This window comes from Etheostoma spectabile, chromosome 12, assembly GCF_008692095.1.
Source record: "Etheostoma spectabile isolate EspeVRDwgs_2016 chromosome 12, UIUC_Espe_1.0, whole genome shotgun sequence".
NCBI classification, from domain to species: Eukaryota; Metazoa; Chordata; class Actinopteri; order Perciformes; family Percidae; genus Etheostoma; species Etheostoma spectabile.
In genome coordinates, this window is record NC_045744.1 from 18279693 (window position 1) to 18305359 (window position 25667).

The 25667-nt window shown below is 40.8% G+C and overlaps 1 protein-coding gene across 4 annotated transcripts in view; it reads left to right on the plus strand.

Moving 5' to 3' along the window:
- cdh24b (cadherin 24, type 2b) overlaps positions 1-25667 on the plus strand; it is a 160370-nt gene that overhangs the window by 90358 nt on the left and 44345 nt on the right. For all 4 annotated transcript variants that reach the window (XM_032531471.1, XM_032531474.1, XM_032531473.1 and 1 more), the window contains 2 exons: positions 2185-2304; positions 8488-8655. In XM_032531471.1, the coding sequence (XP_032387362.1) occupies positions 2185-2304; positions 8488-8655 (288 nt within the window). The remainder of the gene's footprint in view (positions 1-2184; positions 2305-8487; positions 8656-25667) is intronic.

Genomic DNA, 25667 nt, shown 5'->3' on the forward strand with positions numbered 1-25667 from the left:
TGAAGGCCGCTTCCGCATGGAATTTTATAATTCACATTAGAATAATGACCCTGCCAGCAGCATGCTCATGGAGAGGGGGCGATGGAGACGAGCACTGTTTAGTAATCCTATCAGCTGTCTTATAAGCATCTGCTCTTCATTGCAGCTCAGTCTTCAGATTGAGTTGTTCAGTCAATCATGGATTCAATATTTACTTGACGATTCAATATTTACCAAGGTGCTTTGCAGCACGTGTGACTGGGGAGATAGCGCTGCTGTGAGCATCCTATCAAAGACTCATTACGTACATGAGACATTTAAGGGCGAGGGGGGGGGGGGGGGGGGCGAGTGGGTGTCTCATCTACACCAATGAGACACTGACGCAAGGTGCGTTGGAACTGAGCCAGTTCCCCGCTTCAAATTTGTGTCTGCAAAGTGTTTTGTGTTGGTTTCACTCGACTGGGTATAAACATCTTGCCAGATGTGTATCTGCATTCTGGGAAAATGACTGACATTGAAAGTTTAACCTTAAGTACAAATGTTATATATATAAACAAATATTATATATATGAATATATATTTGTATACACAAACTAGGGAGCGTTCTTATGTTAAGAACATGCGATCCAGATGGAAGCATGGCTGTGTGAATATTTGGTCCTTGCGGAGTGTCACTGGCTGCATACCAATAGGTTTACTTCCGATTTGCACTTGTTGCATCAACCTCAGAGCCAATCTGTTTGATCCCGAAGTCTGATTAGTTTTTACTCCTGTCAAAAGAAACATGCCCCTACTGCTTCTACATTATCTATAATAGGAAGAAAAAAAGTCTAAAACATAAAGGGATTCATAAGCAGACACTTTCTAGTCTGTGTCTGTCCGTGAGCGAAGCTAAATTTGGTAATGGTGTGCTTTAAAATAAAAACAGAATACAGTGCAGATACTGCTGTAATAGTTTTTTTCCATCTGGCAAGAAATGGAGAATGAAATCAAAATTGAGGATGCATTAAAAATAATCACCAAACATCTGAAAACACATGTAAAAACAAATGTATATTAACAAACAACAAGTCAAGATTTGAGGTTCATGAACAGCATTATGGTCGCGTTGGTTTCACCTGCAAATGAAGGAGTTTTGATGATTAATGAACTGGATTTTTTACAGTAACCAACAGAAACTATGGGTAACAGGTGGAAGAAATACTCAGATCTGTTTTACAACTAGAAGAATACTCTATTACATGAAAGTCCTACATTCAACATCTTACTCAAGTGTAAGTGCACATGATTTACTAGCAAATGTACTTTCAAATGTAAAATTACTGCCAATAAAATAGACCAAAAGATCACAATCTCTCGCCCTCCTTTATCGAACGCTCTCTGGTGCAATCTTTGCCAATTTTACATCTGCCATCTGCCAATACAATAACCCGTCTGATAACTGCCTGTAGTGGATCATCAACCAGATGATCCCCGCTCTCCCTACACATCGCGCACCTTCCACTATCCACCCCGTAGTGATACTGTTATGGTTTTGATCAGAAATAAAGTAGCAGCTGTTCCCTTCTTCCTCCTGTCTTGTCTGGCTCGAGTCCCACTGGTCAAATTTGTCTCCCTGCACCTCCCCCCCCCTGAATACATATAGATATAAATGAATACTCTACATATGACATGTTTGCTGTATTTAGTATATATCAATTTATTTGCTCGCAATTTCCAAAATGTCCCTGCCCTAAATTGACACTCCATGAGCCGTAGCAAGAAGATTTAAGGGAGTCAAAGGCTGTTTGAGAGACAGACGGTCCGATTGAGAGAGAGTTAAAGGGAATTGGAGACGGAGATGAAGAGAAATGAAGTGAGTCAGCGGGACTCGAGGGAGGGAGGGAGGGAGGGGGGTTAAAAGAGGGAGAGGGTGCGTGCAGGGGGGCCGAATAAAGTATTTGTCACACTGCCTTCGGAAAGAGATTGAAAAAGAAGGAGTGAGAGAGGAGAGTGGAGGTTGTCTTGATAAAAAGGTTTCTTATGCTCTAAAAGTGCTGTCTGTCCACTTAGCTCCAGCTCTGCTTTGTTTTGACTCTGTCTCCTTTTTTCTTATTTCCTTTCCTCCTCCCTTTTCTCCCCTCCTTTTCCTTCTTGCGCCCTTTCTCTCCTTTCTTTCCTTTTCCTACTTCATTGCCCCCCCCCCCCCGTCTCTCCTCCCTGCAGGCACGTCTATAATCCAGGTGACAGCGACAGATGCTGATGACCCGACTTATGGGAACAGCGCCAAGCTAGTATACACACTGGTGCAGGGCCAACAGTATTTCTCTGTCGATCCCCAGACAGGTGAGTGTGTTTATATATTTTTGTGTGTGTGTGTGTGTGTGTGTGTGTGTGTGTGTGTGTGTGTGTGTGTGTGTTCTCAACATAGCACACGTTGGCGGAGAAATGTAAAATGCACGCAGATGTCAGGAAGCAAATACACACACCCTGCAGAAAAGCAAATATACTCTAGATGTTGCAGTGCATACAAACTGTAGGAGCAAACAAGTAAATTCCGGCCTGAGCCTCAAACACACACACACACACACACACACACACATTCAAAGTGGAGTGCTGATCTGGCCGCATTTTTGTGTCCGAGCCCAGCCTGTGTCTGTCAGAGCATTAACCGAAACCGACCCGAGTCTGACAGGCATTAAGATATTAATACCTGAGCCCGACACAGTCAAAATCTCATTTTTTTTAATTTTATTTCTGTGGCTGATACAATATTGCATCTGCACACATGGAGAAACGTGCACACGTTAATAAGCTTTTTAATTTAAAGTAGTGCTCTCAAACGATTTAAATATTTAATCGCGATTAATCGCACATTTTTATCTGTTGTAAATGTCCCTTGATTTCTTTTTGTCCCATTATTTTTTTCTCATTTTAATGCTCTTATCGACATGGAAAAGTGGATTGTCTTGCTTAGTGCAAATGTTTGCACTACATTGGAATATAGCCTACTGTAGTGTTCAATTTCACACGTAACATTCTCACTTGGAGCAAATAATCTCTCACACAATGTAACACTGCCCATCAATAAAAGGGTGAAAAAAATACTTTGACGAGGGGGCGGAGAATTCAGACTGGACGTGCTGAGATGATAACTCAGTTCACAACAACAAAACACACAGATTACTTTCGTCTTGTCAATGGAACCATCTGGCCACTTTTCATCTAGAATCTTATTGCCATCCTTTTTGTCGTCTTGCGCTCGCCATCCACTCAAAACGTTACTACTCTTTGGCTGACTCGCAAGCCCAAACAAGTGTGTGCGGTCAGCCTTTTGTTTTATTTCCGGTATACCAAGAACCGGTATAGTGTTGTAGTTTTTCTAACGTTACTAGTTGTTGAAACAGCATGTATAAAACAACTACAAAGTGTGCTAGGCCAAAAGGTACGTTAGTCTTGCGATAAAAAATTTGAAGCCATTAAAATTAGTTTGCGTTAACGCCGTTAATAACGTGTTTAATTGACAGCACTAATTTAAAATGGTCAACGTGTTAACCTTTCCTGATTGCTTAGTTTCTTGTGGTGGTCAGACAAGAAGCTTGTTACCTCCAGGGCTGACGTTATATGAATAACATCTGGGTTCAAATCCCGTTTCTGGTGAGCAAGTGAATGAACTTGGCTTTCAGTGGGGTTCGTATGGACACTACACATACTGCATCCTACAAAACTTTAACTTATTCCACCAACTCTGCTCCGGTTGCATCTACACTTCTGCTTCTTTTTTCTCTATCTGTCTTCTGCCCACTCCCCCCCCCCCCCCCACACACCCACACACACACACACAAACAAACACACACTGAGCTCTCTTAAAGGAGCTGCAGCACCATTTGACAACAAATGCCTTATTACGCTGATGTGACCGAGCCCGTCCAGAACCCAAAACAATATCAGTCCAAACGTGGCCCGGCCCATCGGGTACCGTCAGGTCCTGAGGGATCGGGTCGGGTATCCGCACTCTTAATTCGAACTAAAACTTTTCCCCCTTGTGCATCTGTCTTTTTTCTTGTCACACTAAATCATCCATCTTTTCCATTTCAACTTTACCCTTCGCCTCAAACACCCAGCTCTCAAATGCACACACACACACACACACACACACACACACACACACACACACACACACACACACATCTCCCCTTCTACCAGTGTCCCCCCTCCCCGGTTCGCTCCACTATGAGTTGGCAGAAATGTATTCATGCTGCCAGGGCCTGAACACAAAACACAACCTAATGTTATTATTTCTGGATGAAGCAAAAACAAAAAGACATGTTCAAAGAGAGATGTCAGCAGAGGTTTGTGAACTATTACACAGGACAGATTACAGGGTGCACACAGGACTTGTCTGCTGTGTGTTTTTGATATGCCTTCATGTCTTCCATGTCACCCAAGGGCATTAAGGTTTTTGTTCAGTGGAGGGTGCTTTATTTATTTATTTATTTAATTTCATTCACTTGGGGGTGAAATCATTGCTGTGTTGACTCAGAAATTGAGCTCTAACTGTCTGATGCTTCAGATGCTGCTTTGATTGACAGCGCACATATAAACACTTTGCATATAGCTCACGGTGAGGCTGCTGAAGATGTTTTTTTTTGTGCATGTGGGAGTATGTGTCTGCATGTGAGCGTTTATTATGCCCACAGGGGTCACAGGTGGCCGCTGCTACTTGTGTTTTGCTCATTGAATGTCAATTTTTAGTAATTGATTGCTTTGACATGTGAGGACCTCTGCAACAAGTGAAGAGAGCTGCAGCACTTTTTGAAATGTTTATTAGGGAATACAAACTTAAACCCACCCAGTGTGTGTATTAGCTGTGACACTATGCTATTAGACAAGCGTTAGTATTCTGAACGTGTCCGCTCTCTCCTCTCTTCTCTCCGCTCTCTATCTCCTTTTCTCAATCACACCGTTCCCCGTTGGCTGCATCACCAAAGGTCTTTTTCAAATCCGTACACAGTACTCAGAGGTGAGCGCATTTGCTCATATATTCAGTTTGTTTGTTTATGAATTCCGCTCAGAAACCTAGACATATACCTGCTGGTTTGTTAGAATTCAAAACAGCCTGCCGTGAATGTGATTCACCTTGAGCTGCCAAGTCATCCAGGCCAGTGTTGTGGCTGATGGAGGGCTAGAGCAGCCAGCACTTGATGTGCAACATCCAATCATATGTAGCAAAATGAGGTCATTTACACAGAGGAGGTGATCGATGTCGAATGTGTGTAAGTGATGTGTCTTGTTGTGCTGTTAAAGAGTGTGAGATACAGAACAAGATTTTACGCTCCGTCAGCACGTCTGGCTGTTGGTATAGGGTGATTTATCTTTCCCATATGAGCTTCCTCACATATCTGTGTTCATGTGTATGTGTTGCTGTGTGCCTTTAATGAAACATTAAGTAATATATTGTTGCTATCAAATGGAAATTTTGTCTCCAAAAAGTCCAAAAAGCTGTCAGATTGTCAGGAAAATCAGTCATGTCTTTTGCCTGATGACATATGCTTTGTTCAGTAGGTTTTGAAAGGGCTTTAAAAGCCCAAGAAGTCTAAGAAGAATTACATCTGTCAATTAGGCTGAAAGCTTTCAATACCTATAACTGAAGCTATGGGTTTTTACACAGCAACAACTGGACTTTATTACCATTGATAATGATCGAGGAGCTGCTGACAACATTGTTTACATGAGCTAAGTACATACATTACAGTCCTATTAATACAATGGTGATGAGTATGCTACAGTACCTAATGTAAGTGAGCACCACTTTCAAATAAGGCAAACTTTATGAAAGGGTTTCTAGTTAGCTACTAAATGATTTATTACTGCTTTATCAATCAGTAATTATAGCCCAACTGAAAGTGTGGCTGATACAGTATTCTAACATGTGGGGCGACCTCCAGCTCAACCAGTAGAGTGTGTACCCAATCCAATGTAAGCTGAGGCCTTGGCAGCGGCCTGGCATTGAATCCAACCCGTGGCCATTTGCTTTATGTCGTCCCTCCTCCCTATTCCCTTTCCTGTCTTCAAGCTATCCTGTTGATTAAAGGCCATAAAAAGCCCCCAAAAATGTCTTTAAAAAAAATGTTCTAAAATGAAAGTTTTTTTTTTTAAAGAAATTGAAGATATGTATTGAGGTAAACTCAATACATATACTTGTTGAGTCAGTGGGTAAATTCCCTCATATATATCTCTGGCATTTCTGCAATAAACTCTCTTGATGCTGATAGGTCTGCAGTAAGCCATTAACAGCTAATAGATCAACCTAATTTACTGGCCCAGCTTTATAACTAATTAGCCATAAGAACAACTTTTGGGTTGCCCAGTTGTAAGGAAATCCATCTGCTGCCGCTTAACTTACTCTGTCTTTGTCTCTTTCATTATCAGCCAGACCCTTTAGAGAAGAGCTGCAGAGCATCTGGACCAACCTCTGTAATATAACAACTTATTAACTCACAACTGCAGGCTAAATGGCTTATTGAAAAGCAATGAAACCCATGACCTTTTATTAATGACTTACAAACATGTATAACTGCTGTCTTGATGAAGCCTTTGATGAAGGGGCATGACTTTCTCAGTTCATAATAAGCAATCAGATCTGCAGTTATAAATGTTAATAAGTCATTAATAAAAGGTCACAGTGTCTATTAAGATTCTCAGTCCACAATGTCATTGGGTGTCCAGTTAAAGGCAACTGGATTTGCTGTTTTACAGTCGATTTCCAAAGACGACCGTTTCTGTAATCATGTGACGATCACTGCAGTTTTAAACGTGCAGTAAATGTTGTAAAATGGAACTGTAGAAACTAAGTTTAGGCAACAAAAATAGTTAGGATTTGTAAAACATCAGGCATATGCTTAACATTAGTGACATAAAACAACTAAAATGAGGATGTGACGTAACATGACATTAAAAACGTCATTACGTCTGCGTCTTTGGTTTCACATTGTACAAAGAACCCCGGTATCCTGAGGGAAAGATCTGTGTTTGTTTGACCCACCCACCACCCCAACCTTTACTTTCATCAACTCATTTCCGAGTTTGCTCTCGCAATAATTTCTACAGCCACAAGAGGTCACCGTCTAACAAGAAACCTAATTGTGGGTCGTCAAGAGGTGCTTGCATAATCGACCTATACGGTTGTTTCTGGGTGAGGAAAATCTATCTTGCTGTACTGGAACACAGTTAATCCAGTTGCCTCTGAAAAAGGTCAGAGGTTTGTCAGGGTACAATCACCCATCAGGTTTTCAGTTACACGTGTTAGCAAGTCATCAATAAAGTATATTTACATTGCTTTACAATAATCCATCAAGTCTAGAATTGTAAAGAAGGTGTGCATTACTTTGCTGATAAGTTAAGGAGCTGGATTGAGACAGAAAGCAAGACATGCTGGACCAAAAGTAATTATTACAAATGGCATGTGACTGATCCACAAAGTATTAATAGGCTTAATGATTTAATAACCATTAATATGGTCATTAGTTACAGCTCTAGGCCTACTATGAAGTTATACCTACAGATGATGAGGTGAAGAGATACGCTATCATGATACAAAATAAGTGATACTATTCTACTGTAGAGCAGGGGTATTCAGTTAAATTCAATGAGGTCCAGTTACTAAAATGTCCTCCCAGCAAAAGTCAGAATTTTATAATGTGTATATTGCATCCTATAGCCTACCCCCATGACTATGAAATAAAATCAGCAACATACTGTACATGTCCATATAATTTCACCTACAATATATATTTATTTACTGTCAATTTTACATGCTCTTCACATTAAACTTGAAAATCTATGTTTACCATGAAGAAAATTAGTCTTACCACAATGAACTTAAGTAACGTAAGTGAAAAACAAGTCATTTCCCCACTGGGGTTTAATAAAAAGTATAAAAAAAGAAAAGAAAAAAGACAGAATCTTCTAAATAAAATATACAGTATATAATAAAATCCTCTTGATCATATGCACATGTATAGTTTCTTTTTGGCAAGTCTGGGAGGTATTTAGACCAGGGGAAACTGTCTTAGACAGTCAACAGAAAGCAGCAGGGAGTTGCTCCATGCTGTCATCTCTCTCACTTCTCTCTCGTGCTGTTCTTCTCTTTAGCAAACTGTCTGTGCACGGTAAACAATCGATTTGATTGGCTCAATTAAGTAAAGCTATTGCCGTATTAACTGGATTAGCTGCACCTGCCGTCCATAGCCGCGACTGTCAGGGAAAAAAACAACACTCTGTGAACATTGTTATTTATTCTCATTTATGTATCAGATATTGTTCATTGGTATGAAACATTTGTAGTTAAAAAAGTGAGTAGAGCTGGATAAGATTCCCAATGTGCAGCTTTTCTTCCAAAATAGAGCACGGGCCAGAAGGTGTAATTTGAAAGCCAGAAGGTTCAGTGCCTGGCAATCAGTGAGTTATAAATATTGACATATACAAGGCCACCCTTGATGCTAATGTTGATGTGTGTTTGTTCCCTAGGAATTCTGCGTACGGCTGTACCCGACATGGACAGGGAGACCCAGGACCAGTACCTGGTTTTGCTTCAAGCCAAGGACATGGGGGGCCACCTGGGCGGATTGTCTGGGACCACCACCGTCACTGTCAAGCTCACTGACGTCAACGACAACCCTCCACGCTTCACTCAGAGTGAGTTACTCAGCAGCTCATACAGTGCAGACACCCACAGGGAATGAATGCTTAAAACCAGGAATAGACATGCAGCACACGATAATAGAAACAACTACTGTATCTTGACAGGCTGCATTTTCTATTCGCACACTTATATACTGTAATTGTATGTTTTACCTCCCCCCCAGCCCCAATCAGACATACATACACTCACCATGCTAGAGTTACTGTATGTGAATACGTCATGGTTTTACCCAGCTTGGAGTACCAGATAAGTGTGGCTTCACCTCATTAGACGAATACAGTATCAAGTTAGCTGTCAGTCACTGTATAGCAACAGAAATTACTTTTCATGACTTTGTATTAACTTTCTAAGAGTCATTATGTGGAAAACGCTATGAGAAAATAAACACTAGGCTGCATAACAGCATAAAACAGTGTTTGTGTTGCACCAGAAAGCCGAAGACTCCTCAGACCTTTCTGACCTGCAGGTCTATTCAGGATTTTCACACCATCAGTCAGGCAGAGGAGACTCATGCAGGGCTGCAAAGTGCCTCATCAAACATTCACTCATGGTTTTCACTCGCCTCTGCAATGATACTGAATGCTACTATTTCCAACTCCTGCTGCACTCATACATATTAGGAAATATTCTGACAGCACCACAATTTAGGCCAACCTAATTGGCCTTTCTAAACAACTCTTTGATATTTTTTGACTTAATTTAACTGTTTGTGATCATGAGTTATATAGTGCGGAAAGCAGAGGAAAGATGGAGAAGGTCTAGCTATGTAGCTGCATGAGTCTACTATTTAATTGCATTAATGTAAACAAGATTTGAACCAAATGAGTCATTTACATAATGGCCACTTGTCGCCATGAAGATATTGTAATCAAGTTGAATTATTAAACAGTATTGTCCTAGTTGGACATTATATTGTAAATCATTGTTTTAGTTATCCAGAAGGAGGCTGGTGAGCTGGTCTCCATGCAGCTCTGCTCTGGTGTCTCTGTGTTTTTTCGCCTCTGTTGTTGGATGGAGTACACTGATGTGTCTTAGAGGCCAAAATTAATCAATTCTGTTTTTTGTTATAGCTCTAAAATTGGTTGTGTCCTTTATTACGTCCAAAAGGACGGGCCAGTAAGTCGTCTGTTAATGAATGAATAGAGGAACCAAAACGGCCTTTATGGCCAGTGTTCTTGTCATCCCTTACTTTATGTCATCTTTTCTGCCATTTGTCATCTAAGCCTCTGCCTTTCCCAAGATAATTGCTGACCTTATTCCAATTAAAGTGAAAAGAGTTGACACTGCAATATATTGCTTTTGTACAATTACGTTTCATTTGGATTTTTTAGATGGGCTGATGGGAAAGATAACTTTTCTATCAAAGTATTACTGAAATCCAGAGAAAAAGAGATACTGTCTATCACTTCTTTCAGGGAAAAGTCATAAAATGGAGACAAATTGAGGAAAATTTCTAATGTTCTGAGCAATTTTAATATGGTTAATTATTTTCAGTAAGTAAAACTCAAAGTTTGTACTTTTGGTCTACTTGGTTTTATACAAAACACGTTAGTTGCACATTAATAGAATCAGATAAGATAATGCTGTTGCTTTTTGTTAACATCTTCCCAGGGTTCAAACAAGTATATCAGAAACGTTTTCTGTTGGAAAATTGTTTAATTAAGCCCACATATACTTGAAATCACTTGATGATATTCAAACTGAATCACAATATTTAAATATGGCGTTGTCTAAGTGGTGTCTGACAAAGCTATGACATCTAAATCCCCCCTAATGATACTGGTGACAGGTCTGATTTTTAGCTGCTTAAGCTAACGTCGACGTTAGCATCACTGTCTGACCAAACTAGTCTCGCTTTGCCACAGCTCTGCGGGGGAAGGTCTGGCTAGTCCAAACAGCATTCCGGGATGTTAGAAAAACTGCTCTGGTTTATTGGCATTTCTTTAAATCAATCCCAATCATCTTGGGCGGCGCTTAGATAGATAGATAGAAAGATAGATAGATAGATAGATAGGTAGGTAGGTAGGTAGGTAGGTAGATAGATAGGTAGGTAGGTAGGTAGGTAGGTAGGTAGGTAGGTAGGTAGGTAGGTAGGTAGGTAGGTAGGTAGGTTGGTTGGTAGGTAGATATGTATATATATATAGGTATTTATTGATCCACAAAAAATGGGAAATTATGGTGTTACAGCAGAAAACATACTTCAGTCACACAGCACAGAATATAAATATAAATGAAATACTAGAATACAATATACATACATACAATATACATTAAATAATAATGATAATAATAATAATAATAATAATAGGAATAAAAATATAAGAACAAATATTTGAATATATACAGGATGGGGAAAAATAAAATAAAAAAATGCGCAACTGCTTAAATAGTATGCTAAAATGTAAATAAACCAATTGTACAGGTTGCACTTAGTGCTATATTGTGGTGTCTCAGAGTCTTATCTAGCACCCAGTGATGACGTGTTGCCTGTGGTAGGAATGACTTCTTGTAGCGGTCCAACAGCAGGCCCGGTTTGGCTGCATTATAGCCTTTGGAAAGAAACTTGTTTTGGTGGAACACGTGTGCATTCAAAGGTTGTTTTAATCGTGCAACAGAAGGCTCAGATTGGACAGATAGTTCAGCTAGCTGTCTGGATTTACCCTCCAAAAAGCAGAAGGTACCGGACATCCGGCCGAAAAGAGTGAAATCCGTCAGAATTTCCGACAGAAACGGAGCAATCCCGGAAGTGAAACGTCTGGATTTAGACTAGACCAAACAGACTGCTTCACATCTCTGAATCCCAGAGTCCCAGGAGATGGTCAGCTTAGCATAATGATATCAGTTGCTTTAAAGTTTAACATGAGTGCCACACAACTCTGTCTGCCAGCTGTCTGTCATTTACACCTGAGAACTGCCAAGCTAGCTGCTAGCTACCTGTCTAAAACTGACATCCCCTAAATCAGGGATTTGTTTGACAGTTTGGGCACCCTCAAATTAGCATTGTCAAAAGTATGCCAAAGTAGATTTTATCAGTTCCTGTTTGCACTGCACTGTATACTACACTGCATCCATAACTATCACTAGATTACTTTCATACTGAATCAAACTAAAAAACGTGATGATTCTCAGGCAAGTTCTGTAGTTCTAAGTAGCCTTTAAAAATCTAATTTCTAAGGGAATTAATTACCATTTATTGGCAACGTAGATACTGATAATGACTCGGAAAGTGTAAGTCACACTGAAAACTGTGTCTATGATCTACAGTATGTGTTCCGATTGGACTGAGTTATAACAAGATTTTTTGATTATTCTGCAAATTGCAGCAATGAGCGTTAATTGTTTGATAGTACCTTGATAGCCTCCAGGATGTGTGTGGGTGAGCGGCCCAAATCAGCAGCCAAACTTCAATAACTAACTTCCAGTTTATTTTCAAACACCGGCATGCACCTGTCCGTTTCAGCTCACGCAATATCTATGCATCATGTGTCTCCCACTTCATACTGTATAACCAGACAGCCCGAGAATTTATTTTACTCCAGTTGTTTGGCCAACTCAGAATTAATGTTAATCGGCTAGGTAAATTTGTCATTGTTACTGACCAAATCAATGCTCGGCGACTAAAACGTTCTCGTCCTACAGCTTGTTAAGGCACTGTTAATTAGTTAAAGTAGAGTTCATATGTTGCAGTTTGAAATCACACCCTAAAAACACTACAAAAATGTAGTATGAAATGAATCTGTTCACATCTATGTATACATTTAATAAAGTAAAGCTGTAAAAGGAAACCAGGATGTTAGATTTAAAGCTGTCTAGGAGCTAGATAGGCATGCAATGAGGGTTTAGTCCAATAGACCACTGGCTCTAAGGCCAAAATTGAACTAATGATGTCCTGGGGTGGGAGGTTTGTTGGTCGAGTTGAACGCCCATCAAAGTTGGGGTTTTAGATTGGGCTGCTCTGAGGACAGGAGGGCTTCTTGGAGAAATACTGGGCTTATTTGGATCTATCTGGGTGACGAGGAACCACCAAAACCTCCTGTCTTTTGCCTTGACTTGTCCTGCTGATGACTCCATGCAAGCATGTGCTTAATTGAAAGCACTGATGTTAGCTTACTCATACAGTTTGTGTGCGGTCTTTGTGTGTCTGTGTGTATCCCTGATCCTCTGCTTGCCTTTTTTTCTGTTCCCTCACGCACCACGCTCCCTTGTGCTTGCGCGAACACCATCAAAGCGAGCCCCCCCGCCGCTGTACTCAATTACACACCAAAGCTTTTAAAAAGACACCCTCAAATCCGGTCTCCGTGTCTCCCAAGGTCAACACTGCTTATGCCTTGTGGCATTTACCAGAGGGAGAGGATTACACTGGAGCGTACAAACCAGGTATCGGCTGTACATTATTAACAAGAGGGGAAAAAAGGGTCCTGCTTTGTGGGCTTTTTTTTTGCGCCCTAGAATTTCTCCCTATCCAAAACATGATTCCGGGAACTAAGTGGGTTTGTTATGTGTACAGTTTTGAATGCTGTCAGGGGATTTCTTATGCCCGGAGGAGGCAGTATAGCAGAGGGAAAGTAGGCTACCGTACAGATTGCAGTTGTTGTTGTTTGGTTAAATGATAATTGGAAAATGTGTGATATTTACAGACGCTTCATTGGCAAACACAACGCTCAAACCACACTTTCCTTTGGGTCTCATTATTAAATGGCATACACCGTGCTCCAAATGTTTATTTGGACAGCGGCATTTTTTTTTGGGATGTTTTAGCTCATCATTCGTTGGTGCAAGAAAAACTTTAATTTTATTTTCATCCATATCAAATTAACTTTTTAAAGGTAGCAGCGCTTTTTGAACATTTCAAGGTGAAAAATAATTTAGACACGCAGTCAACAAAGTAAAAAATTCAAAGAAGTTTTGAAGTCTTTATACCAGAAATATGATTGGAACTGTATATTTTTTTTGCTGTATCTGCATTAATACTCACTGGACTACATACTTTTCAGTGGGCCTGTTTTTTCTTAGAACATGTCAGATTGTGAACATCTTAGACATCTTAGTTTTCCATGGGTCCCTTTAAACTGGTAGTTAACAAGGCAGACAGATGTAAAATTGTGCTAAAGGCGAGTTGCTATTACTATCTCAACTCTTTGCCTGATTAAGCTCTTAATTAGGGTAGCGCTGTGTGGAATACATGGTTGTTTATTGTCTGAGCGTAAACAAGGTTGTTGAGTATCAAATCACATCTCAAATGATCAACTTCCTGTTACAAAGCTTCAGGATAGAAATGGTAGATGGCTTTTTACTCCTATGGTAATCCATTGGGAAATTAAGATGACAATGCTTTCACAGCATTATATTGCTTTGCAGTAGGGCCATCGTGTTGTCGTTGGGCTGATGTGAAATTTCATACCCTTGTTTCCATGTTGTCTTTTATTCAGACATGTTTTTCCATGTTTACTGTAGCTGAATAATTTATGGTTGTGTGTATGTACTCCACAGCTGAATTCTCTTAAAGATAAATTGAAATAGCGACAGGGGCATCGGCTGGAATTGTACCTAAAAATACAAACAAACCACTTCTTTACTCTAACCACTCTGGACATGACTCTAGTTATTTAAGAGAATAACTTGTCTGGAATGCTAAAATACATGGAGAATTATTAAAAAATGATCTTATTCTAAGTCTTATTCTAAAGTCTTTTTTAATGAATTTTCCATCGCACCACAGATTATACGTATTTACCAATAAATATCATATAAACAAAAGCAGCAAACATGGCATCCACTATTACCCAATATTTTTTTCTACCTAATTTTTCTCACCTTTGGCATACAGTACCAACATTAAATGCAAATATTGCCTCATAGTTTCAGCAATTTCTAGACACCTGAGGAAACAACATGCGAAACAGCTCAAAGAAAATAAAAATAAACGTGGAAACACATGCTTTTCACATCTATAAAACACAACAAAAAAAACATGACCCAGTTCTTCCTGTTTTACATAAATAAATATTTCCAATATTGCAATGAATCATAAACAATGTGCCGTATAATAAACACAAGCACCAATGTTGAACCTATGATTATGCCTCGCCTTTCTTCAAGTAACTGTCTTATTTAAATGTTTCATGTGTGAATAGCTGTCTTAGTACACTGTGGAAGATACCCCCAAGTTCACTGTGACTATTTACATAATGTCTTCTTTATGCTTCTTATTCATCTTTTCAAGTAAGGCATTCATTCTTGATGCGGGACAAAGTAGTTGTAGAAAACAGTCCCAATCCAAGATCGATTTACTTCCCAGTGTTCATCAGTGGATGGAGTGTGCTCAGTGGAAAAGTCCTAAAAGTGTTATGGATGAAATCTTAACACCTACTAAGCTCACAACAGCTACATCTCCATGACAACTGAACAAATCGAAGACCATGAGATAATTCTGAAAAAGCACATAAAGAAACCATAAACTAGGATTATTTTTGTCAATATACGACTGTGTTTCCAAGGCCTCGTATGAAGTTTCATGCATAAAACCAGGTGGTTCTTCACTAAACCTTTGAATCTTACTTATCCTGCAGTACAATATTGGAACAGTCCTTGAAGCGTATTACATTTTGACTGCTGAAATATATTCAGCAGAGTTCTTTGGTTGTTTACATTTTTTTTCTGCCCTGCAAATGACACTATTTTATGTTGTTGGGCTGACTGGCTATTGACAATCTGCAAAGAGAAAATGTAATTTCTTCTTGTTTCCAAGTCAAATATTAACTCTTTAATATCACACAAGGCCTAGTCCACACACAGTGCACAGTATTTTTCAAAACAGGTTTTTTCCTTCATCACTTAAAGCTTTAAGGCCCTAAAGACCGAGGCAATTGTCAATTTCTCATCTAGCGCCCGCCTCGTTAAAATAGCAAATTTGCCTGCACCAATCTTTGTACCTATGGTCTTACAGGGATGTGTGTCCTGGTGAATTCTTGTTGTCTTGCTATCTTGAGGCAGGGGGAAATGATTGTGTGATTTTGACCAACAAAAATCTGGTCTAAACTCAATAGCGCATCATTTCATTGTTATTTTAACAACAAATTAGTAAAATGTGCCTAGGCTTATGCACAGCGTGCACACACTATGTGTGTTACACACACAGGTACGTGCAGCTGCACACACACATGCAAAAAACATTATGGTGCAAATTCTCCATCATAAAAGCAATGGACCAAGGTACAAACGCGCCTGGCTTTTAAAGGGAATGGGAGATGACACTGATTGGTTTAATGCATGTTACGCCCAAAACACACCCATGCCTTAATGAAGACACTGAGTACAACCCTTTTGAACCATGCGCCCAGTGCACAGACATTTTTTTTGCCTAAAGAGTACATCATGTTTGGGGTGGGGGGGTCACAAAAGGCTTTTATCATGTGGACACGCCAACAGTTGTCATTACTTAGAATTCCTCAAGGGGACGACAGAAACTACGAACTATAGCTTCATAAAAAGTATTATTGTGTAGAATAAGTAACAGGGTCATGATTTCTAGGAAGAGACAATGCTCATTAGGTTTTCAAATGTACAGTATTTTTTGGAGCTTTGAGCTTTTTTTTGTTTTCTTTTTGTTTACATAGTTTCTTTTTGTTTAGGTTGAATAAGAAATGAATGAACACTGTTGCAGGCTATTCTGATCACACCCATTCAGGATAGATCAAAGTGCGAGTTTCTGATAAGAGATTATGTTGTACTTGTTTATCCATCTGCTGTATTTATTTCATACCATAATGCAACATTTATTGCATAATTTTGAGCTATTGAACAGATAAATACCTAAAATAAATATGGTTATCAGTGCTGTAGAGTCCAAGGAGAATCCTGGTTGTTCACATTCAGTGCTCTAAAAGTATAAAGAGAATAATTAAAAACACAGGGCCTTCAAAATAGTACTACTTTCATATATTTAATATTTACAAGAAGACCTTGGCTTTAAACAAAACCCTTTGAAATAAAGACTTTTCACCACGATCTTCTTTCCAAAATATCAGAAAGTGAAATGTCACACTTCCTCTGTTTCTTCTCGGTGAACTGTCAACATTTGATGAGTGGTCTGGCCAAATCCCTGAGATCTGAACGCCAACTGCACCCCCTTTATGGAGCTGAGATGAATCTGTAGGCTGTCAAAGGGTAAAGCATTCATTCTTTGCCTTGTGACAGTTGGAGCGGCACTTTGTTATAGTTTAACTACACACACAGAAAATCCCAGACGCATCTGGAGACTCATAACTTGTGCTCCCAGGATGCTTTGGTTCTTCTGCTCTGCCTGCAGGAACTGTTTGAATAGCTACAACTCTGCTTGGTGATAAGTCCGCAGACGGAGACGCAGGTGCTGGTTCCTGATTTTATGTGGTTTCTGAACAACCTTGGCTTGCCAACGGTACCATATAAAAGTGTTGAGGGAGCCATCACTCTCCCAGCGGTTTGATGGATGAAAAGATAGATGGGCTGACAGACGACTACATAGGTAGCGCCGATAAGATCAGTGTCATTTTTATGCGCCAGGGAGATGAAACAGAGAGGGGGGGGAAATAGAGGGAGTAGTTCAGAGAGAGCTTCATCATAAATATAACTAATTCATTTTCCTGGAGAGCAAGGCTGTAACAGAGAGAGTGTGAATGGGAGGAGGGAGAAAGAGGTGTGTGCAAGTCTTCCGAAGTGTGTATGTCTATTTTGTGCTTCCTGAAAGGGAAAAAGATGGAGCCGCTGAGAAAGGTGTGTTCAAGTTGTCAGAAGAGTGAGACGAAGGGAAAACGCAAAGAGGGAGTGGGTGAGAAGAGGCTCCGAGAACATAGAGGAAAAGACAAGGAGACAAACGTACAAGAAAGGGAGCGGGGGAGTGAATGAAAACAGAGGAAGTAGGAAGGATAATCAGTGTATTATGTCCTTTAGTGAGAATGAGATGCAAAAAACTAAAAAAGTGGCAAAGAGTAGTACAGACAACAAAGAGAGATGAGTGGGTGTACTCAAAGAGTACTCACAGATTGGCATAATGTCTTAACCTTGTGTGATTTCTGTATCTGTTGCTTTTTTTTTTGCATCTGTTGGAATCTACCTTTTTTTCTTACATGCACACGCATTTAGATCACACATCAGTCAGAGGTGACAAGGAGACAGAGAGGTGACAGTCTCATACATTCTCCCCTCCCACGCACGCACGCAAGCAAAAACACACACACACACACACACACACTCTCCTGACTCCCTCTCTCTCAGTGTGTGCTCTTCACACACCCGGTACCCTTGTGTCCCTTATCACACTCTCTCCCATCTGCTCCTGTTTTAAACACCCTCAGCGCACAAACATTTTAGTCAGTGTGGCAGAAAGTGTCTGTGCTGAGAAATCCCATTTGTCAAACGGTCCACTTTCACAATCCCACCAAACACTGCTGTAGCTGTTGGTAATGAACATAAGTGTTCCATGCCAGGCCAGAACTCCCACTCCTGGGGGTTAATAATATCGGGCATCAGCCATCAAAGTTTCTTCAAAATACTGTTCTTCAATTATGAATAAAGGACTATACAATATTAATGCTTAAAATGGTGTTACTAGAACATGAGGGACACACTGTACTGTATGTTGCCTTCTTTTATGTTTTCATAGTTCTTTCTACATAACAATGGCACACTTAGACAACACAGAGAATGGAAGTGGAATGAAATTGCATATATAGACCGAGCAGCCACCAGTGCTGAAGTTGGCCTACATCATTTTCTGTTATGTCCTATTCAGCATTCACATCACATTCAATAAAAATCTAATGCATATCGATAATAACTTGTGTCCTCCTCAATAGGCCATTGATAATGAATTTAGTTAAATGGCATGACTAATGTGCATTTGCGGACTAGTAATGGGCTCGTCAGAGTTAAGGGACACGCACATTGGCCAATCCGGTCCAACTCGGCCTCCCACGTCCTGTCGTCCTGTCCAATGATCGCCACCCACGTACTGACGTCTCCCATTGTTTGGACTGGCACGATAAAAACCTGAAGCCGGCACTCTTTAGAATGCATGAAAGCAACTCCTGGGGGCAAATTCACCAATGCGTGAAGGAGGGAGGAGGGAGACGAAAGCATGGAGGGATAGAGATGTGGGGAAACGGAAAGAAAGGAGAGGAGTAAAGCTAATGGCTTTATGGCGACAGTGATAATCAGGCCAGCTGAAAATCATTTCATCTCACACAGAGTTGAAGGGATGCTGGTAAATGAAATAAAGCCGGTTTTCAGTGTTGCGTTTAGCAGCCATGGCGTAGACACATATGCCAGTTTCTGTTTGTATATGCATAATGCATGCATTTCTGTACATTTATACTTAAAAGGGAATGAAGTTTAGGACTGGGTGGACTGTATGTGATTTATAGTTACATATGTGACTCATTCTGTATGTTTAAAGACATCCTTGAGGTTATCTTTGCACACTAACACATACGGTCTCAAATACAGTATATATGCAAAAATTGCCAGCCAACTTCAGGGGCGGAGATAGCACTGAGGCATGAAAAGTCTGAAATGGCTCCCTCATATCAGACCGCACAATTAGGCCTGCCATTGCAGTGCTTTTGCCCTGGAGTCAATTGTGGCACAATACAGAGCTCTGCTTGGATAGATTCCTCAAGGCGTATACCCTCCATGGGTCTGAATACCGCTGCAGCCCACTAACTGTATTGTGTGTGTGTGTGTGTGGTGTGTGTGTGTGTGTGTGTGTGTGTGTGTGTGTGTGTGGTGTGTGTGTGTGTGTGTGTGTGTGTGTGTGTGTGTGTGTGTGTGTGTGTGTGTGTGTGTGTCTCTCTCTCTCTCTGTCTCTCTGTCTCTCTTGTTTGTGTCGTGTGTCCAGCGGGTGCACAAGTGTTGAAGTAGCAGGTTCATTCACCCTCATGCATAGTGGCTTTTTGTCCTCTTTCCTCTCTCGCTCTCTCTTGGTTTTGTGCACATATTCACAAACAAACAAATGAGGCTTTACACTGACATTTGAGCCACACTAAATTGGCGGCTCTCGTGAGACATCCACGGGCAGGGTTTCTCCCTGATGGGCTTTTCTTCCACAATCCTGTGCAGCCAGAAGAGTCTGTGAGGAGAGATTCATCGGCAGTAATCGCCCTATACAACACAAGATTTCCAATAGACCTACATCCAGGCAATCCAGCTTTATGGAAACCCAAGAGGGTCTTACATTCTCTACACTGAGAATTTACATTCTCACAACTTTACCTGCCATCACAGACGAAAAACAGGGAAATTTAAAACTTCATTAAACCCAACCCCCCTCCCTCCAGAATAGGGCCATTTCTGTCCCTGATTCTTTTTCTTTTTCCAGTGTAAGCTTGGGCTTCTGTGAAAATGAGGTGAATCCATCACACTTTCTGCAGCAATGCCTTGGTCCTCTTTCTGGTAGAGAACACACAGTAGAGGCAGAGAGACGGGGCGCAAAGAGAATGTCTTGACAATTTTTTTTTTTTTTTATGTTACTTTTTCATCTGACCTGGCAGTGTGCCCCTTCACGCAGAATAATAGGAGCTAAAGCCATTCTCTTTTTGCCGAGCCATCAGTGAGCCATGGAGAGCCGGGGAAGAGGAAGTGATTTCCATGTTAATGGGAACCTTCCCGGCAGCGTCAAAACCTTTCCCTTCTTTCCTTGCTTCCATCACTTCTTTCTCGCTTCCTGTCTGTTTTGTGCACACCTACCTTTACCTGCTGTCGTCCCCCAAGCACTCAGTTCTCCCACTGTTGTCTTGCAATGTTACCTTTCACCTCTCAGCCTCTGTTTACTTCTCCTTTCTTCCTCTCCTCTCGCACTCTCTCTTTTTCTCTCTGTCTAGCTTGATGAATGGAGTCGCTGGACTGTGAGCGGCACATCCTCAACAGGGTGTGGCGGTTCTATTGCTACACATCCCTGTGTGTTTGGGGAGTTTTTGGGGTGTTTTTATTTCATTTAGCCTGCCTCTCATGTTGGTATACACATGTGCAAATCCTGTTTCAAACTGGAGCCCATGAGAATAGATCCTTTGAAAGAAGTTGGACAGAAAACAACTCCTTTATCCCCTGCCACTGATGTCCACTCAGCTGAACATTACAATCCCCACCTAACACTCTGAGGGTCCCTGAGCAGCCAACGGAGCATGCTCCCTGAGGTCTTTCCATCCCCTCCTGCCCTCTCTGCACTCTTGAACCTATTCTCCCTGGGCTCCCTTAAAACATGGCTGGAAATGGTCCAGCATGTCATCTCTTCTGAGATATGCTTAGTAGCTCCATCCACTATACGGTCTCTGTCAGAAAAACGGCGGTGGGTAAACTACCCTACCGCAAAATGAATCACCTCTGTCCTGCACTCTCATTCCTTATACATAAAGCCTGGCAAGACCAAAGTGAGCGCTGCTCTAAAAGTTTACGACATTGTTATAAATCATCAATTTACTTCAACATATTGGGTAAACGGGTGATCATTCTGTAAGTAGAATATGTATATAGTATAACTTTTGGGGATGCACAAAGACAGATGTGATGCTAAAACGGACCCCGCAGTGCCTTGCAGGAATCGGAGGCTTCCAGCTGTTTTAAACAAGTTACAAATAAGCAGAAGTGTCTTGAGAAAATCAAGGGTATAGTCTAAATGAAGAGAGAAGGCCTGTCCTGAATATAACCTTATATCGTGGCTTGGAGGAGTAAACAAACTATTCATTGTTGCAGCGACTTGTAGGGGGGAGAGAACACATCCATACTCTGCCTTCAAATAAAAATGTCTGCCTAGATTGTTTCTGTAAGTAGTGTTTTTCTCTCCGGCAACATTGTTGAAAGCTGTGCACCTGCATTGTTTTTCCAGAGCTGTACGAAGGCTCCCATGTGGTTTAGCACGTTGTAACTGCTGCACTTGCAATTATGGGTTCAATTCTCACAAGGCCGATTTTGCTGCAGTGCATGAATGCAGAGCATGCCGCTTTGCATAAAACACGCTAAACGGCACAGAGGGGAAGGCTAGTTTCCAAAAGTAATCTGTTACACATAAACTGCTTTGAATCTATTTATCTATTTCAATGCAAGTTGCGTATTTATTCTACTCACAATCTGTACATTTATATTCATGGTGTTCTCAACTTCTGAAAGCATTGTCTGATGTTAGTTTAAGAATTATAAAATGATGGAAATCAGACTCGGCATCAATTTTGGACAGGCTTCAGCCCTGAATGTTTTGAGTGTAGCCCCCAATGTATTTTGAAAAGTTGATTGAAAAAATAAAACCAGACAATAGCCTATGTAAACCACCGAAATCATAAGATGCCTTATTTCATTGTGCATCAGGTAATGGGCGCGCTGTGGACATGCTGCGGCAGATGTGACGCATTTGTGCATAGTTTTGATTTTCCACCCCCAATGTAGAGCAGTGTAAGCCACTTCCCTAAACTGTAACATTCAGAGACCAGTGTGTCAGAAGGTCTGAGGTCTACCATATCAGCAGAGCACTCACGTAATTATTATTGGAATAGCCTGTTATAACTTTATTTTTTCTCAAAATATCACAACTCCTCCAAATCTCAGAGAACCCAGATGGGATGAGTTATATTTTGAATGTGCACAAAGTTTTGAACATGAGCAGAAATCTTGCTCAAACACACCTGCATTTTTACAGTCCTGGGGTTTATTAATAAATTAAATGAATAATGTATCATTGAGAAATAATAATTGTCATATGCACAATTAAGGAGGTTACATCCCCAACAAAAGACACAAAGAAGGGAGAGAAAATTAGGCCTAGACTACATGTGTGCTGACTCAGATATAATTAGAAAAGGCAATCCAAAGGAGAATAAATAGTGGAAAGCCACACGGAATTAGCAGCATTACTATATAATTACAATATATTCCATAGTTTTCATATTTGTAATAAAAAAAATATTTGCAGCATACATTGATTCAGAAAAAGGTAGAACTAGGGGCATCAAAATTCACCAGAATGCAGGAAATGAAATCTTTTATACTCACAATGTTCCCCCCAGACCCCGAACATCATAGCTCACTACAGAAATCTGGAGGAAAAACCTTGGCCTTTGGTTTGCCATGCCAGTTTTGATTAGGTCAAATGTTGGTGCTATTTAACTAACCTCTACAAACTGGTCAGCAAAGTTATGCATGTACTGGTTATTACCATGCTGGGCCAGCCAATCCCCGTTTTGCATTGCATTCAGTTTAGTTAAATGGTCCGGGCTAAGCCCCGAACCCCCTTAAGTCCTAGAAACGCCCTTGATGGAATTTACAATAAAAACACCAGTTTGACGTAACTCTCCTGGGTTGCAATCAATCAATTATTAATTAACTAAACAACTTTTGAATGTACACGTGTTCCACCAAAACAAGTTCCTTCCCCAGGCTATTTTGCAGCGGCACCATGGCTCCACTCGGCACTTAGCACCATTGGGATTGGTTTAAGGAATACCAACAAACCAGAGCATGTTTTTTTCTCCCCTCCCGGAATGCAGTGTGGACTAGCCAGGCCCTCCACCGCAGCGCTGTGGAGGAAGGTCTGGCAGACTGACTAGTTTATGTGTGTCTCTACAGCCGTAGGAGTTAGCCTGAACTACATGTTATCATAAATGATATTGTGCAGCTCAGAGTGTCGTCCTCAGAGAACAGAGCAGTCATTGGTGCTGTAGGAAGTCCTACTCTGAGGTAGGAGTGTTTTTTAATCCTAAATTAACTTTCAGCGTGACTCCTGGGGGTGACTCTGAGACGCTTGATAGATGCGGACCCTGATTTTATTTCCCAAACCCACTGGCATCACATAATGTTTTTAATCAGTTTAAATCACTTTACACAAACAAGCCTGCAATAATATTCAATGTAGGTCTTGTCCAGTTCTTTTTGGTCTTTCTGTTCCAACTTCTCCTTCTTTAAAACCTCACAGTGTTGTCATATATTGATGCCTATTTGTCTCAATAGGAAACCTTTCTCATCAGTGAATCCATGGCAGGTTGCAGACTTTAGCCACCTTGTGCTTAATAAATCTGACCTCTGGATTTGCATGCTATGCACCAGTACATTCTGGGGGGAAAATTGAGCGTTTGATTCCTAAAATGGTTTTGACTAATTGCATCTAGCTCCAACGCTAGGCTTGTGGTTGCACAGAGCAATAATGATTGCGGCGATATCTTAAACAATTGAGTAATAGGCAATAATTTCCAATAATTGTTATTCTCTAATTAAGTTTTACATCTTCCGAGCCCAAAGAGGAGATGGAGGAAATGAAATGAAAAGAGGAACTAATTAAAATGGAGGTGGCTAATACCAGCATGCTTTTTATCTTTTTATTTTCTCTATCCCTCTGTTTCTCTCACTCTGTATTAATATTTCATATAAAGTTCAGTTCTTTCTGCTTCAATAGACAGTAAAATCACTGCTGGAAACATTGCTCTCAGTCACATCTCTCTCTCCGTCTTTTTCTCCGTCTCACTCACAGTCCTCCTTCGTCCGTAATTCTCCCCCTTTTTTTACTTCCCTTAAGCTCTCGCTGTTCTTTTCTTTGTTTCTCTCACGTAATATGTTGCAAGTGGAAGCGAATGTCAGCGGCATGTCTAACTGGTTTGAGCCAGCCACAAACTGTGCTTTCCCGTCAGTCATTCAGCCAGCCAACCAGCCAGCCAGCCAGTCAGCCAGCCAGCCAGCCAGCCAGTCAGCATGCCACATTGTCATGTTATAAGTGAGCTCTAGAGTCAGTCAATGTAAAGCTTTTTAGCCACTTGATATCACAGAAACGTTGCATGGTAATGAATTCTCCTTATCTTGCTGCTGGATTTCCATTATTTTTAAAATTGAATATACAGTACAGTACTTGACTTCTAAGACTATTTCAATGAAGCTGTTGCAGAAAGCCTCACTATATAAGTTAATTTCTGCTTGACTTTATCCTTAACCTGAAAGGAGCCGCCGTTGATTCAGCATTGACGTGGGGTGGCAGACTTCACATTGTTAAGAAGTGTTTGCACATGGGCACCTGGGTGGGCCCACACACGCATGCATGGACATGCATTTATTTACTAATGGACTAATCTTCATACACACATGCACACATGCACACACACACACTCAGGCATCCTCCTACTCCATATGGCATTAGAACAGAGCTGAGTAATGGCTAATGGCCTTCCTCTATACCTCTACACAAGGCAAGTTAAACAGCAACATGGAGTGTTTTATGCCGCTTGCCCTGGAGCCTGTAAAGAAAAAATATCTACCCTGTTTTATTATTAACCCCATCATCACCGAGATAGAAGGCCTCACTTTCACTTTGAATGCATGCAGTATGATTTAACCCTGTAGTTGCCTGCGAAGAATAAAAATTCTGCCTATACAGCAAACACCGTTTCCATCTCTCCATCCCTGTCTCAGCTATGCCCCTTCTCTCTGCCTCTAACACTCATGATGATGCCTAAATCACACTCTCTCTCCCTTGATCCTCCCTTCCGTTTCTAGCCTTTTCCCTTAAGCCCTCTTGAGTATGAGTGCCTGTGTGATGGACTCTCCCTAAACGGATGCAGATTTTATTCAGGCTATTTTCAAAATCAGTATGTGCGCTTTAGCCAACTAGACATTATTTTAATGACTTCCCAAACTCGACGCCTTCCACCACCACTACCACCATGAGTAAACACTCTGCCTCTGCTTCAGATAAGACACGGCCAAGTCACGTAGTTGAGTCATATTTTTTATTTCCTCTCCTCTCCTTTCCTCTTCTCTTCTCTTCTCTTCTTTTCTTCTTTTCTTTTCTCCTCTCCTTTCTTCTCCTCTCCTCAGAGTGCTTTTACAGCACAGGCCCTTGTCCACACTTGTCTTCAAAAAGTGGTCTCCTGCAGGTTTTTCACCTTATGTATTTCTCTCTTCCCAATCTGTCTATCCCTCTCATGTTGCATCTTTAATTTCACATTTATTCGTCCTTTTACAGTTGCCCCCTGTCCCCCTCCTATTTTAGATTATCCCAGTT